This window comes from Apus apus, chromosome 17 (assembly GCF_020740795.1).
Source record: "Apus apus isolate bApuApu2 chromosome 17, bApuApu2.pri.cur, whole genome shotgun sequence".
In the NCBI taxonomy this organism is placed as follows: Eukaryota; Metazoa; Chordata; class Aves; order Apodiformes; family Apodidae; genus Apus; species Apus apus.
This window is the reverse complement of record NC_067298.1, coordinates 2,146,639-2,166,010: the sequence shown is the minus strand read 5'-3', so window position 1 is coordinate 2,166,010 and position 19,372 is coordinate 2,146,639. Positions and strand designations below refer to the sequence as shown.

At 38.2% G+C, this 19,372-nt stretch overlaps 1 protein-coding gene across 2 annotated transcripts in view; it reads left to right on the top strand.

Annotated features, from left to right (window-relative positions):
- Positions 1 to 19,372, top strand: part of TBCD (tubulin folding cofactor D) — a 126,327-nt gene that overhangs the window by 56,816 nt on the left and 50,139 nt on the right. For both annotated transcript variants that reach the window (XM_051634672.1, XM_051634673.1), the window contains 5 exons: positions 5,458 to 5,515; positions 10,829 to 10,858; positions 14,205 to 14,290; positions 17,694 to 17,774; positions 18,528 to 18,601. In XM_051634672.1, the coding sequence (XP_051490632.1) occupies positions 5,458 to 5,515; positions 10,829 to 10,858; positions 14,205 to 14,290; positions 17,694 to 17,774; positions 18,528 to 18,601 (329 nt within the window). The remainder of the gene's footprint in view (positions 1 to 5,457; positions 5,516 to 10,828; positions 10,859 to 14,204; positions 14,291 to 17,693; positions 17,775 to 18,527; positions 18,602 to 19,372) is intronic.

Sequence of the window (19,372 nt, the reverse complement as noted above, 5' to 3'; positions counted from 1 at the left end):
TGGATTACAAGTAGCTGTTTGCTCCACTCAGGACTTGAAAGGGAAGGTGGTTATCAGTGTAGAGCACTAGTGGTAGCCAGAGGTGTTGAGTTCAGCAGTGAGCTGCTGCTTGTCTTCCTACTTCATGTCATGGCCTTCAGCATGTGTTAGTGGATCTTGTCAGGAAACTTCATTTGGTACCTCACTGATACTGGAGTACCAAAATAGGGAAGAAGTATGCTGCTTAACCTGGGTCCTGCCTCACAACCCATTCAGGCTGTGCTACAACAGGTCCAAAGTAAAGCAGAGGGGTAATTTTTTACCTTTTCTTACCTGCAAAGTTGTATCATCGTGTAATGGGGAGACATTGCCTCCTGTGTTTTCTGTAGTCAAGGCACTTTTGACTACTGAAAAATCACCTTAAGCTGCATAAAATCATATTTATTTACTAAAATTTGTGACAGTGTTTTAAAAGATAGATCTGTTTCCATATTCAGTTATAGCTGTTTCTTCTCCTGCTTTCTTTTGAGTGTCCTGTTATTGATTAAATTGTCAACATATTGAAATTACAAACTTAGATTCCTTTAGATCATAGATCAGCTCTTTTCCTTTCTGACCTTACCACTCTTCTTTTTAAGGGAGGAAAAAAAAAAAAAAGAGTCAACACTTACTAGAAATACTTGCCCAGGAGAATTTCCAATAGAGCTTGCTCTTATTTTTTAATTTCATTTTCTTCCCCTGTCCATATTTCAATAAGATACACTTACTCATATGTGCTTATTTGATATTTTTTTTAAGTCCAGTTAAACTGGTTTCTTAAACCTTGCCTGATCTATTCAAACTACAGGACCATGGCAAGAAAATTCTTGGCCAAGTAGATGAAACTTCACTTCTACTGCAGGATACCTTACTATGTTTGAAATACTTGCCTGCACTGAAGTTCCTATTCAGGCACAGCTTTATGAAGGCACTGCTTGAACGAGATGTTTTGCTTTCCCAGACTCTACACACATGGTGTCTCTTTAAGCTCACCTGTGAGGAAAGTTAAACATAATTTAATAACTTGGAAATACAAGTAATTTGATTCCTGCCCCTTTGGGTGTGGAAGCTGCTGTCTGTAAAGCAGCAGGTGCACACTGAGAAGCTGAGCTGTTTTGTTTTAAATCTAAACAAAAAATAAAAAGGAAAACATGCTTCTCTATTATACAATTACAGCGATTAAATTGTTGCTATCTTAATTGTTTGGAGCTGTTGCATAGTCGGAATGTAGTTTCATTTATCTGTCATTCGATGGTGTAGGTAATCAATAAACGGCTGGCTCTGCAGAAAGGTGTCATTGCAGCCTCCCGTCCCGCAGAGCACCAGCAGACACCAGCAGACACCAGCAAGCAGCAGCAGTGCCCGCAGTGTGGGAGGCTGTGTCTTCCCTGCGGGGCTGCCTGCTGTGTGCAGAGGGGAGGGGGAAAGGGAAGGTGTGGCCATGGATGAATGATGCGGCTTGCTCCAGGGCAAGATTGTCCTGCAGAATTGGGGAAATCTGAAGCATTGCTTTGAGCTACATCTTGTACCGTGATGAAATACTGAGAACAGCCTTTTGCTTTTGTGTGTCTGAGGATTGCCTTGAGAAGAGAACTGTGTCTCCACTGTCTCGTGTGCTTGTGGAACTTGGTCAAGTTATTTCCTGCAGGGACTCATATGCAGGGCCTTTTTTCTTCTTTTAATCGTAGCATTTATAACTCCTGCTCTAAGCATTTTTGTGCTCTTTCTTATGTGTGTATATATTTTAATTTCATCGTTTTACCTCAGAACTTTGGGATGGAGGAACACATTGAAGACTGTAGGATATTAGGCTGTGGAAAGTGTGAGAGCTGGTGTGAGCTGACTGTGAAAGGATACAATGTGGAAGTGGGAATGGTCACTCTGTTTCTTCTTTCTTCAGAACTTCTCCTTGCCTGTATAAACAGGAGACATTCAATCTGAGACTGTGTCTGAAGGGCTTTTCCCCCCAGCAGGGCTGGCTGAAGCAGCCTCTCTTGCCTGCTCCTTCACAGCCTTGCTCCTGCAGTTGAGTAGAGCACAGCTGCGAGTGATAATGTGAATGGGGAACTTCTTTCCCTTTAAAAAAGCAGAAGGATTAATTGAGCCTAAATCTGTTTTCATTAGCCAGCTCACTGCGTAGCCACTCCAGCTGAGGCACTGGCACGATTAAATAGGTGCAAAAAGGGCTGTTTGCAGCAGCAGTTCCGCAACAGGCTCAGGTCTTGCCTCCTTTTTATCCTGCTTTGATTGTTCAAAACTGTTTTGCTTGTGTCCATTATTATGTCTTCCCTAATGCACAGTGGGGAGGAGAGTTTTCTGTCCTGTTACAAGTTAAGAGTTTTTGGGCTCAGGAAGCAGATGTTGATTTTGTGCCAAATTGGCAAGAGGTTTGAGAGTTTATTTTTTTTCCTCCCTGCAGCTTCAGGGTGGTATGCTTGAATTAATAGCAGCAAATTTTTGGAGGTTAGCAACAGGGTTCTTGCTGCTTGTGGCTAGTATAGACTAGAAGTACCTGCGACAAGTGGTAAAGGATATTCAATTTTATTGTCTGATACACCTGGTACTTACAAGGAGAGGGTAACCTGGTATTTTGGTGCTCTACTGTCTGTCACCTGGCTCGGCCGCTGCTCTCTGATTTTTTGCTTTGTTGGGGGAAACGAGATCAGTGTTGGGCTGAGGAGCTGAGCTAGTAACATACTTGGAGTCCTTTTAAATTTCCCTGAAGCCAGTTAAGTGAGTTGCTTGGGGGAGAGGGAGGAAGGGGAGAATTACTTGTTGACTGGTAGAATTGCAACTTGCCTTTTAAAATCCATTTGCGTTTATTGTATGCTTAACTGCTTGCTGTACATACAGGCTAAATATACCTCAAGGAACTACAAAAGTTGTTTCATAGAGACTGCAAGATGCAAAGCTATTCTTTGCTCTACCTGTTAGTAGTCAGGTGTGGTACATTTCAGGCAAGTCAAGACATGATTCTTTAACTAGCTTAAAAAAATATCCCACTTTGTTTGACATAAACAGTTTCTTTATGTTAGGAAATCCTGGTGGAGTATCACATAAACTCCCACGACAAAGCAGACAGGTGAAGACACCTTAGACATGTTTCATCTTAGGCATGTTGCTTTCCTTGCTAATCCCTGTGTTACAGACAACTGTGCCTGCATTTTCAAATGGGAATTGACTTGAAGAAATGCTTTAGTTTGATGATATAAAAATACTTCTATTAAAAGGATTAACATAAAACTGTGACTGCAGTCTAATTTATTAGTATAATGGAGCTACAAAGACAAGGAAAAAATTCCAGGGTTTGTTTTTTTGCTTTGTTTTTCTTAAAGGTGGTATTCTGTTGCAGCACTGATTAGCTCAGGTGGCATCACACAGTGTGTTGTTTTGCTGGTTTTCCTTGTACAGGTTTGTCTTAAGGTAACACGAGTAAAAAAAAAAATGGAAAAGTACAATTTGATGATAACTTGAAATATTGGCTAGAAATTCTTATTGTGACTAATAACCTGCAACTGTTCTGCATTTTATTTAATAAAACATGTTTTCATTCTAAATATTTAATCCAAAAAGCTGTATTTACTTTCTAGTGATAGTCTTAACATTTCCAGTTTGAAAAGAGTGCATAAGCTTTCAAATCAATATGCTGGTATTTAGTAAGTATGTCTTTACACTCATCCCTTGGCCACTGTTGGAGACAAAGATTTGGAGGGATTTTGGTCTGATCTGGCACAACTCCTCTGAAATTCTGTGTAACATGTCACTGCAGGGTATGTTTGACACAGTAAGGGCAGCATTCTGGCTTCTGAGCCTCCTGGCTTGATGAGAGGTTTTTGGGTTGGGTTTTTTTGTGTTTGTTTTCTCAGAAGAGAACAATATTGAAATACTTAATAACTGACATCTCTTTTGTCTTACAGTCTGTGTAATCAGAAACGTCCAGCAGAAATTTGCTGCTTTTTACTTTCCATGGTGATTTTCAACCAATTCCTTAGTCCAATTTTGAGTGTTCTTTTCTACAATTAAAAGATTTATGGGAGCTAACAGTATCTTTAAAACTATATACTTCTGGCATATCCTTAAAAAATTTTTTTAAGTTTCTCTCTATGCCAGAGAAGAAAATGAGTGAACATGGTATAAAGCTGATGTATTTGACCCAGCACTTTTTTGGCAGTTAGCCATGTCTGCTGCTTCCTAGTGGAATGCTTCCTAAACATGTGCTCTTCCAATCACTACCGATCGGAAGATCTCCTTTTGTCTTATAATCACCTAAGGGCAGAAAGAGGACTTGCTTTTGCAAATAGCAGTATGAAATAAAAATTAACTGGCTTTGGAACAATTTTGGGGGTTTATTTTAATTTCATTCTCACTTTCTGTCTCGTTTTCCTTAATGGAGCTGAACTGAAATTACTGAGGCATCATCGACTGTGTATTTCACTGAATTTTTACAGCACAGTGTTCTTCACTGCAGGAAACTGATAGCCACTACCCAGGGAAGTTCTATATTATCAGTGTAATTAATACCTCTATGCTAAAGCAAAGCTATATTGGGTTTACTTTTCAGCCAGTATTTATTTCCTGTTTTGCCTGGAGTCAATAAATAATGTAATGAAGAGTTTCAGAGTTTGAAAGGAATAGTTTTCTGCTTAAATGATTCTCCTGACTTACTTGTCACTGCAGTTAATTGAATGCTGGAGGTGGGTTTCTAAAACTTTAGACTTCTTGTCCTGGGATGTATTCATTGTCTCCTGTTGTGTAGCACATCTCTTAAAAGCAGTTCTTTTGAGGCAGAAGAATTAAAGTGTACAGGGTTACCAGACTTCATACACAAAGAAATAGTTTTGCATAATCATGCCTCTCTTATCTCCAGGCCACCTTTTAAAAAAAAAGTGCTTCGCTTATCTTGCAGGTCACTTTTTAGCAGGATTTGCATGTTGTTTTCTGATTTTTGTTACTAACAGGATGTGATTGTTCTTGTAGAGATACCTGCAGGTTTCTATTGCTTAACTTTCAGTTTTGCTTAAGCCTTACATAAGACTCGCTGTGCGTTTGGCTGTTGAGAAACTGTATTTCCAAGTTTTCATTTAAAATTCCACTGTACGAGTCTCACATTAGGGACAATAGTTACATCCAAGTTTTAAACTCCTGCTATATATAAAATAGAAAAACTTTCTATGTAGTTAAACGTGTTTGCATACTCCTTAAATGGCTTTTTCACAGTAGGGTGGCAGCTGAATGGTTGTGCTGTAGAAAGTAGGTGGCAAACTAGAAAAATGAGGGATTATTTCAACTCAAATTTTAGTTTAGACTTGTATTCATAAGCAATAAGCTCCCTAAAGGAAATGCTGCATGTTCTGCTAGGAAGTCTAAATGTTGAAATGATGGTGTTAAACATTTCTTCTCGTATTTTTGGTGCTAATACTAAATATTTTATTTCCTCAGTGCACTGGTTATTGCTGCAGTATTTGATCGTGATGTTAACTGCAGAAGAGCTGCCTCTGTAAGTTAACCACATTCTAGCTTATGTCTCTGGTATTTTGTTCATTTTAATTTAATAATTTCTAGACTTAACTGTGTAGAAATACAGTATAAGCAAAATACTGTTTTGTGAGCAAAAACATGCTTTTTTAAATCCTCAGAAGTAGGGTGTGAATTTATATTTTAAATTATATGATCCACAGATTCACATCTTGATTTATTGCCACAGTTCACAACCTGCTGTATTGTTGTGGTTAAGATAAAATATATGAGAAATATCTACTTAGCATTTTCTAATCACAATATCAAACATGAAAGGGTCATACGTAATATACAAATACTATGTCCTTTTCAATTCACCAAGCTGGAGAATTTTCTGAAATATTATTTTCTAATAATTTGTGAGCTGTTACTCTGTAATTTTGGCAAGTTGAAAATTTCTAGAATAATATCCCTTCAAACATACTTTCAGTTCCTGTACAAAACTCTCAGTAGGACTGGGAATTTTAAAAGTAAAGTGATAATAATACATTTTTTAAAATAAAGTGATGATAATAATAAATAATAAAGGCAGCTATAGTTGTCTAGCTAATAGGGCTGGGACCAAAGTGTATTCTGTGGAACCTCTCTGTAGAAAAATATTTATGCTGTGGAGAATTGAAAAAAATGCCTGATTGTTCTTAAGAAAAGGGAATTTATGGAGGAGAGGTTATAGAATTTGAGAAGAAAAAAGACTGGACATCTTTGAGGGTTTAATCAGTGTGTTTTATATATTGAACATGCTTTCTTAAAAAAAGTGACAAGTATGAGTTGTATGTTCCAACAAATAAAACAAATTCTCTTATGCAAATGTGAAAAAAGTCACCCTATCACTATATTAACTCAAACACAAAACCAAACAGAGTCTGTCATAGAGCAAGGGGTCTCTGTTCCTAAGAACAAACTACATTGTGAATGCATTTTTTTTAAAGGCAGTCTTTGAAACATGCACATTAATTAACAGGTCTCTTATTTTTTCACTGACATTTTGGAAGCTAATGCATTTATAACATAAGGATTTCTCGGGGATACCTGGATAGCATTCTTATTTTTTCTAGCCACACCTCTGCTCCAAAGTTTAAGCTGGTGAATGAAGCTGAGGAGGGAGGATTGCTGGGGAAGTGAGTCAGTTGCTTGTGTAATTGTATCACAAATCACTTGTCTACATAAGTTAACACCAAAGCTGGAAGCAAAGATGCTGTAGATCACTGAGTGCTGATACAAGGTATTCTTTGCAGACTGTACAACTACTGAATATGAGTTATGCTACTTTCCCCCAAACTTCTACTTCTAAATTTTAGAAACTGTAGAATTTACTATTCTTGGCTAATTTAACATGATTGCCACTGGAAGTGTGCTGCCTGCCCTCAGCAGCAGGGTCACTGACTGTGCCCTCTTCACTGTGTTTCTGTGCTTAAGCAGAAACTGATGGTTTGATCATGAATTGTAGTGCTAACCCAGACACACTTACTGGTAAGCTTAGTGCAGATTGTACTTCCATATGTCAAATGAGTACAAAATACAGTAAAATTTGTTCTTACTTTCCTCTTCTACTTTAAACCAACCTGTCAAGCAATCTGTAATTCAGTTATCTCCAGTCAAGTTAGTTTTTTTTTCATTAGTACATTCTGTTTGGAGCTGGTAAAAATTTGGATTTGCCATTTTGATGGATAGTAATGAAAGTATTGAAACCTTTTATCTTAGAAAGGCAGACAAAGAAATATTTTGTGTTTACCAGGCATTACTACAATTTTGAAGAAGAATACCTGGGAGTGCTAAATATTTCTAATCATTACTACAGTTAAATGCATATTTAAATAAACAACATGTTTTACTAGTTTTTCCATTTATTACAATATGCAATATATTATAATGCAGAGCACCAATAAAATAAAATAGTAATAGAGACATTTTGAACCCTGAGGTTAGAGAGAATAAAGACTGTTCTCTTGAAGCTCCAGAAGCATTCTGAGCTGACTTGTGCAACTCTGTCATGAATAATCATTATAAGGAATAATCACATGAATAAGTGATCTCTGATTGAGCTCCATTCAGCTCTGACATGTTAGAGGGGACTCTCATGACTTAAGGAATGTTTTAGAATGTTTCAGGTTTTGTGGGAACAGCAGAATATTCAGGTTACAAGGCTTAGTTGGTCATCTTGGTTCTGATACTATGGATCTTTGCATCCAGGTTTTCCATCTCCAGAAGGGATGAAAAATAAATACAAATACGAAAATTTTAAAAAATATTATTACAAAACAATTGGAATATTTGGCATCTTTTAGGCATTTGCAGTTGTTTAAAAGTATGGTTGAAATAGTAACATTTTTGGTTGCTGAAAACCTTTTAAGTATTCTGAAGAAAAATCTTTTCTGAAGCACTAAAATAGTGCTAAAGGAACATGGAGAGGATTCTGTCAATATTAAATGAGCTCTAGAAAATTGTCTATTCAATGAAATGGCATGTTTCATTCTTTACAGATTTCTATTACACTTTGTCTCACAAAGCTTTAACAGAATAGTATTATGGAGGAAGTTTTCCTAGTAACTTTTTTCTCTGCAACATACTCCTCCACACCCAGGAAAAATCATTTCCCATATCACATTTTTGTTGATAAATTTGGGATTAAATGCTGTTCTCCTAGAACAGTAAATATCTTTAAGTTGTCACAGCTGGATTGTTCATTGTCTACAAAGCTTTCTTAAATCAGTGATAAAATTTCCCAAATGTAACTCTAAGCACTCCAGCTTTCTGTTTTTACATTCCTTTAAGGGCTTTTTCTGGTTTTGTTTTTAGGGTCTGGGTTTTCGTTGTGAGTTTCCCTGTAATTGGCTGTAAACTTAATTTCCAAAGAGACACTTTTTAGCTTTCTTTTAAGTGCACAACAGCAGTGCTGAAGCTGGGAGAGGTTGCTGGTGATGCAGATGACCAGCTCTGAAACCTGTTACTGTACAGTTTAGTCTGCAACTGGAAAAGTTTCTAGCTACTGAACTAGAAATTTGCTAGTTACCGTATTTCTCTTCATACTTTCATAATTTCATGCTTTTATGAAGCATGAGAATCTATAACAAACCAATTATTTTTCTTCAAGGCTATTCAATTGAAATAATTGACAAATATATTTCTAATAAGGCAGTATCTGTCCTTGTAAGCAGTGGTTGAAGTTGTATGATTATTTTTTTTAATAGATAAATTAATCAATTTAATAAGCATTCGATGCTTAGAATACATCAGATAAATGTTAAGTACTTTTGCCATGCTGCTGAACCATTTCTGAGATCTTCACAATTGTCAGAAGTAAGTTAGGAAATGAAATAGTGGAACGGTGGTGGAGTTCTAAAATTCTTACATTGTTAAAAAAAAGTATGGAATCTTTATGTACAATAGCTGTTTTGTTGCAACATTGTCTGTAGGCCCCTGTACAGCTTTTTCCAATGATTTTGCCACAGTATATTTCAGTCCTGGGCCAATGGATGTATTGTTAGTAGAATGAAACTTTCACTGATTTGAGACCAGGTTTACATTGTCTGTATATGGAAGTTTCTGATTTAAAAAAAGAAAAAAATCAACAACCAACTTTTTTTACCAGTAAGACACTTGCTGGAGCAGCACATTTTAAAAAGAATTTATAGTGCAGTGAGGAAACTCTTCAATCCCTTGGATATGGTAGTTAAGATTGTCATCCTTGCTGAAACCTCCTTGTGCTTAGGAAAAGGGTCTCAGCAGCATCAGAGAACTAAAGCTAAGATGTGTGTAAAAAGAAATAAATCATGCAGGATCTAAAGCTAAGATGTGTATAAAAATGAATAAATGGTGTAGGGTGATGTGAAATGATGTCCTTAGCAAGTCCTGGCTGGGCTGTATGTTGGTAGAGAGGTAAGGATTGAAAAAAACCCATGTCAGAAGCTGGACTAGAGAGCAGAGAACAAGTGCAGGATGTTCCTGTTCTGGAAGGCTGCTTTCTGTGTTGCCCCAGGGGGTATCCAGGCTGCTGCCACTGCAGAGGTGGCCCAGGCAGTTCTGCCCCAGGCAATCTGAAACCAGTTAGCTCGGGGCCACTGCTGAGCTACAGGCAGGGTAGGGTGGGCTCTGAACCCACTGGGGTGGTGGGTCAGTGGTTCAGAGTCAGCCTGTGCTACGTGTCCTGCAGTGGATACAGCGTGAGCAGGAACTGAACTAGTCCAGGCAAGTCTGCAGGAACTGCAGTCATTATCCTAAACAGACAGAGCCTCAGGAGTGCACTGAGACACTGCCCTCCTTAGGGCTGCTCCACCTCTGTTCTCCACCTGAGTGCTTGCTCCACGCGTAGAGTATGATACCTTGGTGAGCTAACTCAGCCTTTTGTTTTTACAGGTGGATTACCACATGGGTTCTGTATTTATGTAGGAAGTGCAGAAGCACTGTCAGAATTCTTGTGGCGTTTTCAGTAAAGTCTGTGACTTCCTCCCTGCATGTTATACATTGTCAGGTGACAAGTGCTGTCCCTTGCTGGAGATCTGTGTTTGTAGACAGAGTGACGTTTCCTAAGAGAAGAGTTCAGATAATGATGGTCTCTCCTCTCTGAGAAGAGTTAACATTTACAGAAGTTTTTATTAGTACTTTTATTAGTACTTTTGATTGTATATTCTACTGAGGAACAAAAATGAATTGGCTTTTATGAGAGAGGGAAATAAATTCAAGTAGAGAGTAGGGAATTAAGTAGGTTTTATTCTGTATACCATACAAGGAGAGAGATTAGCTTTGTGGTTTTACTCGTTGCATTTGGCAAGATTTTGAATTTATTCAGTGCAAAGCACAAGAAACCTGCACGAATTTTGTCTTGAGGTTTGATAATTTCAGTGTTCCAGCATGCTTTCAGATGTGTATCTTTTGAATAAGTTTTTGTCTGAAGTTTTCACAGATGAAGAATCAAACTTTGTCTGCTACTAGCAAATGATGTTGAAGTAGTCAGACAGAAGTGAGCTGCCTCAATTTCTGTTGTCTGCAGGGATGGACTTTCAATCCCAGTGCGAAACCTTGTGTCACTACTGAAAAGCACTCCCGTGGGTGTGACTGGCTTAATAAACTTGGCTTCTTAAATTGCTGTCATGCAACATACAGCTCTGAGAGTGCCAGAACACAGAGACGCAGAAAGAAAAAAGCCCCGTGGGCTTGCTCTACTGACAAAGCTTACTTTATTTAAAAAAGAAAAGCCATGGGTCATTTATATTGTTGTGTGTTTTGAATTCATCATCTGGTGTTTATCAAAAAGCAAACCTGACTCGTTTTGGTATGTTTGTTCTCTGTTCCTTAGGCTGCCTTCCAGGAGAATGTTGGGAGACAGGTATGGTAACTTTCCTTAATCTTCATTCATTAGTGCCTTGGAGGTTACTATAAATGTGTAGTACCTAAAATCAAAATTAAACACTGTGGCTTCAGAGAAAATGAGTAAAAGGATGTCACAAGATAATTATTTTTATCATCAGCAAAGAGATTCTTATGTAATATTTTTCTGAGATCTGAGTTTTATTCTAGTATTCTAGTTTTGGAAGAAAATGAGCTTTCTGGTAATTTTCAGTCATTGTGAAAAGCAAAATCACCATGGGTGATGGCCATCATACACCTTGCAAACTGCAGTGCTTTTAAAGCAGGAAGAGTGCAAATTTGTGGTTATTCTTTTGTTTCATTGGTTTTCTAGTTTTTAATAGAAGCAGACCAGCTGCAGAGTGTTGAACAGTCTCTGCTGTGGCTGTTGATACAGCAACAAACCAGGGTTGAGAGTCTTCAACTCTGTATTTGGTTTTTGCCTTTTGTACCATCTAGATATCTGGAGAAACCTGTTTCTTTTGGGGGTACCCAACTGCTTTGACAAAAAGTGTTGTGGTAGGTTCCTATGTAACTTAGCAACATTTAAGTAGTTTAAAAAGTGCTCATACAACTTTGATTTGTGAACATGGAGGAGAAGCAAATAGGATCAAGACTTGGATTTCAAAGTTCCTGGTTTCTCATCAGAAAGCAGTGAAGCTGAATATACAACTTAGATGCATAAAAAACTGGGGGGGAATGGTTTGTTAAAGAATTCTTGTAAGAGAGCAGGACGTGTGAGCATGGGTAAAGCAAATTTTGTTACCAATAAGCCGTTCCTTAAGGGATCTTTGTGCATCAGCTTTCCCTGATACAATTCTTGAAGATCTGTCTCTCTGTTACAAACTGGGATGGTTTTCCTTCAGAGCAATGAGTACGAAGCAGTTGCGTCCAGAATTTGTGTGTCTGTGTCCAGATAGAATTAAGTTAATAGTAGAGAAAGGGTGCAAGAAAACTAGGAGGAAGAGCGTGGATATTTTTGGTGACCTTACCCAACTAGGTCTGTGATAAGTAGAAGGCAGGGTGATGCTTCCTTGAATCTGTAGTTGCTGACTTGTTAGTCATCACCCAGCAACTCAGCCTGATTCCACTGCTTGAGGTGCTGAATGAAGTAAACACCTTCCTGTGACTGCAGGTCCAGGGGGCTCAGGGCTCCTGGGTGCTGCAGGTTTCAAAATGCTTCCTTGTAGCCCAAGTTTGGTGCAGTTTGTTATTTCTTCATCAGAGGGGTACACTCTAGGTTAGTTTACAGCCAGGTAGTTTGCTTGTTGATTCTGCTTTGAGGCAAGGTTCAACTTTATCAGTGTTGGTAGAACACACAACAATTATAGCTCCTCTGCAGGCATGTTAAGGAGGAGTTTGCAGTGAAATAGTAAGTTTTCATGGCATGAAGAACTGTTCTGTGTAGAGGTTCAGAAGTTTAACTTACTGTACCATTCCTTACTGCCTAGGAAAATGGTTACTTACTACACCCTCTGAAGTTCTTTATGTGGATGTCATGTGTTGAAAGAGACACCTTTTATCTGAATTGAAGGAGCTAAAACATATTCTCCATCTGAAGTAACAGTGCCAATACTAAATATGTGGAGAAAAAGGTTGACCTCACTTAACTTCCTGGTTCCTGCCTCTTCACCTTTACAGTTCAACATGTCCTGACTCTGGGAGCTTTCTGGATGGCCTCAGAAGTAGATGCATTGCAATGTACACTTCATGTAAATGAAAACTTTGAAAAATCTGAAGAATTTTTTTAAAGCATGAATCATGAGATGTGCACATACTTATAATAAGACCAACTTCAATATTGGGAAATTTAAGTTCTGAGTGTTCTGACAGAATAGAAACTGTTAGCTTTTCCTCTGGAGTCAGTCTTTCCCACCAGCCATGACCTCTGTACTCATGAACCTGGTGTCAGGAATCTTGCTGTCTCACCGACATACACTGTGGCACCATGACCTTTGGTGAGATGGCATCAAATTGGCACACTCACAGCCAAGTAATAAACAGCAAGCTGCAACTAGGAGCTAGAGCTGCAATTCTTGAGCTGTGATTTTCCTTATGTACAGTGTGCACTCATATATGTAATTGTCTGTTGTTTGTTTGGTTATAAATCACTCTGAGGTATTTCTCATGCACGCATTTTTCTCCCTGATCAGGGTTTCTTAGACTTCTGAGGAGTATGTTCATTTCACCATTATTAAGGCTTGGATAAGCCATAAATATTCTGTCTATCCTTCCTGGCTCAGTCAGATTCCAGGTCTTGTTTTTTGAACTGTTAACATTATACTTCCCAGAATAAGACCTCCACAGTAGCTGACAACTTCCAGCTGCTTCCACTTCTTCAGTTCTTCAGCTGTAGATCTAGAGATACTTTGTACTATTTTTGCAAGGCTGTAGTCTAATGTGGAAGGGATGAGTGAGCTGTAAACAAATAAAACTATCTTATCCTGAACCTTTCCTTCCACATAGCTTTATTGCTTAAATGTCATATGACTATCCCTTTTGTAAGGGAGCAGAGTGTCTTTCAGTTGGCTGCTTTCCATTTGTACTTAATTATGGCTTGTGGAGTCTGTGTTGCCTCCTCCATTCCAAAACACAGCCGTGCTGCCTGATGTTATATTCAGTCAGCCATGGCCAATCAAAATTCTCAATATTAGAATTGTATTGCTTATATAAAAAGGCAAATTCTTTACCAGAATTCTTTGAGCATTGATGTCAGAAGAGTGATACGTAGGATTTAGTATTTCAGGCTTTGCTGGGAACCACTGTGCTTTTTAAATCAAACTAACCCACCCCAATTTTTCAGATCATTAATGAATAAGACATATATGTGAAAGTAGAAACAAATAGAAGTCATTGAACTTACATGGGATGCATTTCTTAGTGCCTAATTCTCTAATTTTATACTTCATACAACTTGCAGCAGATACTTGTTCCTTCACATAAACTGAAAACATTTTTACATTTATATAAACCTTCTTTTAGAGAAATCATTTTTTGTGTATACATACAGACATGGATTTACCAAATACATATTTGAATATGACTTGAAGCTGTTAAGGTTGCTTTTGCATAGTTTATTACCTGCTGCTATTTACTTTGTTTATCATTGACCTACAAGTGAAGTTAGATATTATATATCCCATATCCTTTATGTCTTTAGTACAAACAATTTATAAATTAGAAATTAAGTTGTATTTTTCAGTACTTGAGCAGTAGTAGTGGAATTGTTTTCAATACTGTTGAACTGTTGACTATTTGGAAAGTAATTTACATATTTTAAAATAATAGTTTCTTATTCTTTTCCTTCTTTCCTATGATGTTTGTAGGGCACTTTTCCCCATGGCATAGACATTCTAACTGCAGCTGATTATTTTGCTGTTGGTAACAGAGTTAACTGTTACCTGACTATAAGGTAAGTTTTCCTAAATGTAAAGGACCTCTTTTACATAAGGAAATATTTGTCTGATTGTTTCACCTTCCTGAACATTATGTTTATTATTTTTTTTGAATAAATTGAAATCAGATTTTTGTAATTTCTACATCAGACTGCTTATTATGCAGAAGACACAGTCAAAATGAGACCATGATTTCCCTGCCTACGTGAAGGAAGCAGCCAAGAGGCAGTATTTGCAGGTGTTGCAAAGCTGGTCAAGATTAGAGAAGACCAGGGGATTTTGAAGATTTACTCTGCTAGTAAAAACAGAGACTGTTATGATGGCAGGTAGACTCTGATGTGGGTAAAAAAATAAATTAACACCCATTTAAAAAAACAGTTTGCAATTCAACTGTTGTTGAATTTGTGGTCTGTGCATAGACCTTAACTTGAGTGCTTATATTTTTCATAAACAGCTCAGTGAAAATGTAAGCACTGTGTGCAGCAGTGTTTGAAAAAGCAAACTGATCAGTACAGGATGGAATCTGCAAAGAATGTAACAGGAAATACCAAAATTGGTGTGGTGGTGTTAGAAATCAGTGGCTTGTCTTGGAATACTGTGGCAAGCTGGGTGCACAGGATGACTAAAATTAACTTAGGATTGCACTTCCTCATGAGAAGATGAAAAAGGCTGAGGGCTGGGTGCTAGCTTTAGTTGTCCAAGACAGTCTAGCCTGGGTGTCTAGCCTGTCTCCATAGCCAGTGCAAGGAGACAGGCAGGTACCTACAGCAGGTGATTCACAGCATTTTAAAGCTGGTCAGATAAATTGCCCTGTGGAGTTGCATGTTGCTCAGAAGCCAACAGGTTAGAAAGGCTTGAAGATACTATATTCTTGGGGAACAGAAACAGCAAATGGGTGTAGGATGGTTTGGTCTCTCTTGCCAGCTTTGTGACTTCCAGTCAGCAGTTTTTAAAAGTAATTTGCATCAGAACCCTTATCCTCTTCCTTGACTATTTTTTCACTCAATCTGTCCACCTCCATATTGCCCCTTTTGTGCATAATCATTTCAGTCTGTACAGATCTTCACCTTTGACCTACTGTGATTCCTTCTTAGGTCCACACCCTCCTCCCACACTCTCCTCCAGGGCCTCCTTCCCCAGTGCTCCTGCCTACTGAGCTGGGATGGGGAAATGCAGTGGCTTGGGATTTGCTGCTCTCCTAGATCCACAGAGTGTTAATGGGATTTCTGACACTGGATTTTAGTACCAGTAGAAAATTGAAAATCATTCAAAATTGACAAAACAGTTTTTATTTTCTCTCTTTTATGGTTTTGGCTTGGACACTAGTGATGTTCTCCCTACTTCTGGAGTGCTGAATTGTTGGGTTTTCTTTCAGTTGCTCAGTTGTTACTCCTTTCATAGTGATCTCCAGAGTTTTTGTAGGAGTGTGTCTTACCTAAGTGAAAATAGTCTTGACTTCCTTCTTTCCACTCTTGTGCTTTTCTTTAAATTGTGCAACTGAAAGAGTGAATCTGTAAATTGTTTATAAGTACTCTTATGCAGTTAGTAGTATGATCCCTTGAAGCCATGATCAGTGTATTAATCAATCTCTTCTTCATAAAGTATCGTCTCATTCATTATATTACTTCTTAAGATCTTCATCACTTTGCTCTTTGAGCAGGACGTAATTATTTGGGTCAATACTTAATTATTTTCTTAGTTTTGTCTGAGTAACATCAAAGGAAAAGTACATAGGCACGTATTCAGCTGCACAGGAAACATATCATTATGATGTGGTAAGGAGAATGGACCTTTCTGATAGGTATGCCTTAAGGAGGTGTAATTGTTTATGTAGCTGGACAAAGCTGCTTTGAGGTTCATATTCGAGTTCTAGAATCCTTAGCTGTCCTTCCCCCACCCAGATACAACAGTCCTGGGACACTGTGCCAGCTCAAGGCCGCTACGTGAAGGGAGGCTGGGCAGGTGTCAAGGTCTGTACAACTACATTCCAGCTTTTCCTGCTGGGTGCCCTTTGGGAACTTCCTGCTGCATGTTCTTGGGAGGATTCAGCTCAAATACCATCATCTATTGCTGAGGATGGAAAGTAGGGGAAACTACCTTTTTTTAACATTTTTATGAGCAGGGAGTAAAAAGACTGTGTGATTCCAGGAGTTCTGGCCTTGGTAAAAGCAGATTTTAAGAGTAAGCTTCTTAATCTTAAGTAGAGAGGGATCCATAGATCTTACCAGCAGTGTTACCAGGAAGGCTTTACTGATACCCAAGTGTGCTTCCATTAAATATGAAGAACAGAGAACTCAGGGCAGGGGAAGTGTGTCTGTCATTGTGTGTTCTTCTATCAGGGAAAGGAACCAAAAAGTGATGAATTACATTATTTCTCTGCTGGCATCAACAGTTAAACCAACTGTTAATCCCCCTCTAGGGCCTGGATCAGTAGCAGGCAGGGGGTCTGTGTTGTAATGGCTCAAGTGACTGAGGTCTGTGCTGTAGATTTAAGGATTCCTGCTCTCCTGATGAATTACATAGATATCAGTAACATGCAAAAGTCTTTGGTTTTGTCTTTGTTTTCCTTCTAATTGCACACACACGTATTAATGGAACAGCATTATGGGTGCAAAGTTAATCACTCAAAAGATATGAAAAGGTAAAATTAAGGTAATCTGCGTGTCCTTAATTTTGTCCCTTTGTGCCTGCCCTTTTGACACAAACACATTCTACTGATTGTTTACATTTCCAAGATTATTTAGGGTACATCAGATGTACTGAAAAAACATTTCACTTACCTTCTATTGACCTTAGCTTTCAACAGTTGATGCTTCTGAAGATTGGAAAGCAAGTGTGGCTGTAAAGTTAGGTAAATATGCAGGCTGCCTAGGTAATTAATTATGGTGTTCCCTTATATCTTAGATCTTGGCTTGGCAGCTTCAGCATTTTTCATCAGAATTGGCTTTTTGTGTACATTTGATTTTTGTAAAGAGGTCAAATGGAAAACCCGTATTAAATTTTGGACCATTGTATTTATGAAAATGTAGCACAGTTCTGTAACTTAATTTTACTGTGTTCTTTGAATTACATCATTAATACATTTCTCCAATCTCAATTGTTATATACTCATCTACATTTTCTAAAATGTAGCAATGGGAATTGAATATTTATTTTCACTTTTGTTGCTGTCAAGCTTTTTGTGTGTGTAGCAGGGTTTTTTGAGAATCTGAAAGAGTTTTACAAAGGTGACTTTTTTTTCAATAATTGTAAAATATTTCCTATTTTATTCAGCTGCACCTCATTTAGGAGAAAGTATATTGCAGTAATTTATTTCTATTTGTTGCTTTAAAACTAAGAGGATTTATATTTTTTGAGTAGCTTGTGTTAAAATACATACAGATGTTGATTCTGTGCTCTATGTGGACATTTCTTTTTCAGTGTGTATATTTCTGGCTTCCCTGAGTACACACAGCCAATGATCGATCACTTAGTTAATATGAAGATTAACCACTGGGATAGGTGAGTTAACAAAGCCTAATTATTAATATTCAGGAATTGACTGTTCTGCACATCATGCTTTCCTAGATTATTTTTTTTAATTTAACTTACACCAGAGTTTGCAGTAGTCTTTGCCCAAAGAAAACTGGCTAAGTAGTACCTGATGTCATCTGTACCTCCCTAGCATATTGTGACTTAAAACATGTTTATGAATTTTTTCTTTTTGCCATGACCTCAATCTGTTAATAGATTAGTAAAATACATTTCTATGGGATATAGTGTATACGAGGGGTAAACACCATCACCATGCAATTATTATAATTAACATAGGTTTCATGCATAGAGATGGTGCTTAGTCACAGTCAGTGTTCATGAAGATTAAAATGTGTACATGTAACACAAATGAGATTGTATCAGTGCTGATACTAGTTTGCATCATGAGAAATAATCATAGTTTACTGTGGTGTCCCTGCCAATGCACAGAATGAGCCCTCGGGTTGTGCCATCCACATGGATGTTTTTCTTTGTCTCTTTCAGCAATAAGTTCTATTCACAGAGCTGCAAGCTGGCTGTAGGCTGCCTGTTTGGTCCCCTTGTGTTGGCTTCTTTTGTGGGGTGGAAGCATAGGACAGACAGAGAACACTGTATTATTGCTGAGGTCTTTATTTTGGTCAGGGACAGGAGTCCCTTCCTGATGCTGTTTTTTAAATACATGACTTCTTCTGAATTGCTAATCAAAAAAACTCCAAAAATGCTTTTTCTTTTCATCTTCAGTGTGATTCGAGAACTTTCAACCAAAGCTCTGCACAACCTCACTCCAGGGGCTCCTGAGTACATGGCACATGTGGGTAGGTACCAGCTGAGCTCTGCACAGCAGGCCATGCCTGGTGTTCCAGCTTGTGTAGCCACAATGTGTTAAGACTTAAACATGCACCATGAGTTAATAAAAATTAAGGTTTACCTTGCAGCTTAATACAGCACAGTGACAGTAACAGCTTTGCCAGTTTTCAGATTTGATGCAAAAATTATAAAATGCCACCTGATCTTTTTCCATCTGGAGACTGGTCCTTAGTTACCCAGCTACACTGGACCCTACCAGTTCCAAGATGAATAACTGGATGCAGTTTGGATGCAACAGTTCAGGCAGCTAGCCCTCATTCCTAGCTTTTGTTGATACAGCTTTGATGTCTAAGGGATGGGGGGATCTGTTTTGTCTTGTCCAGTCTGACATCTTCAGATGAATTATTTTTTACTTCTGTGTGTGTAATCAAATGTTCTTAGCATGAATTCAGGCTCCTTTCTCGGCCCAATAAAGATTCTGAGGATGTACTTGCTGCTTTTTAATGTGGCTGAAAGACAGCAGCTGACACCCAGGGGAACCTGGAGTCACAGATCTTAGCTAGGCTCCCTACAGTAGACTGGGAAGGTGGCAGTCCACATGGAAGTAAAATTCAATGGAAGTACAAGCCCATTTCCCTTGCTGCTCAGGCACCCAGTGCCTAACTGCCAGTAGGTGCTGGCATTTGCTGCAGACAGGGAGCTAGCTGTGAGGGCAGAATTTCTTGCTGTAATTTAATATCCTTGGCCAGAATTTACTTAGATTTTTTTAAAACTTGTTT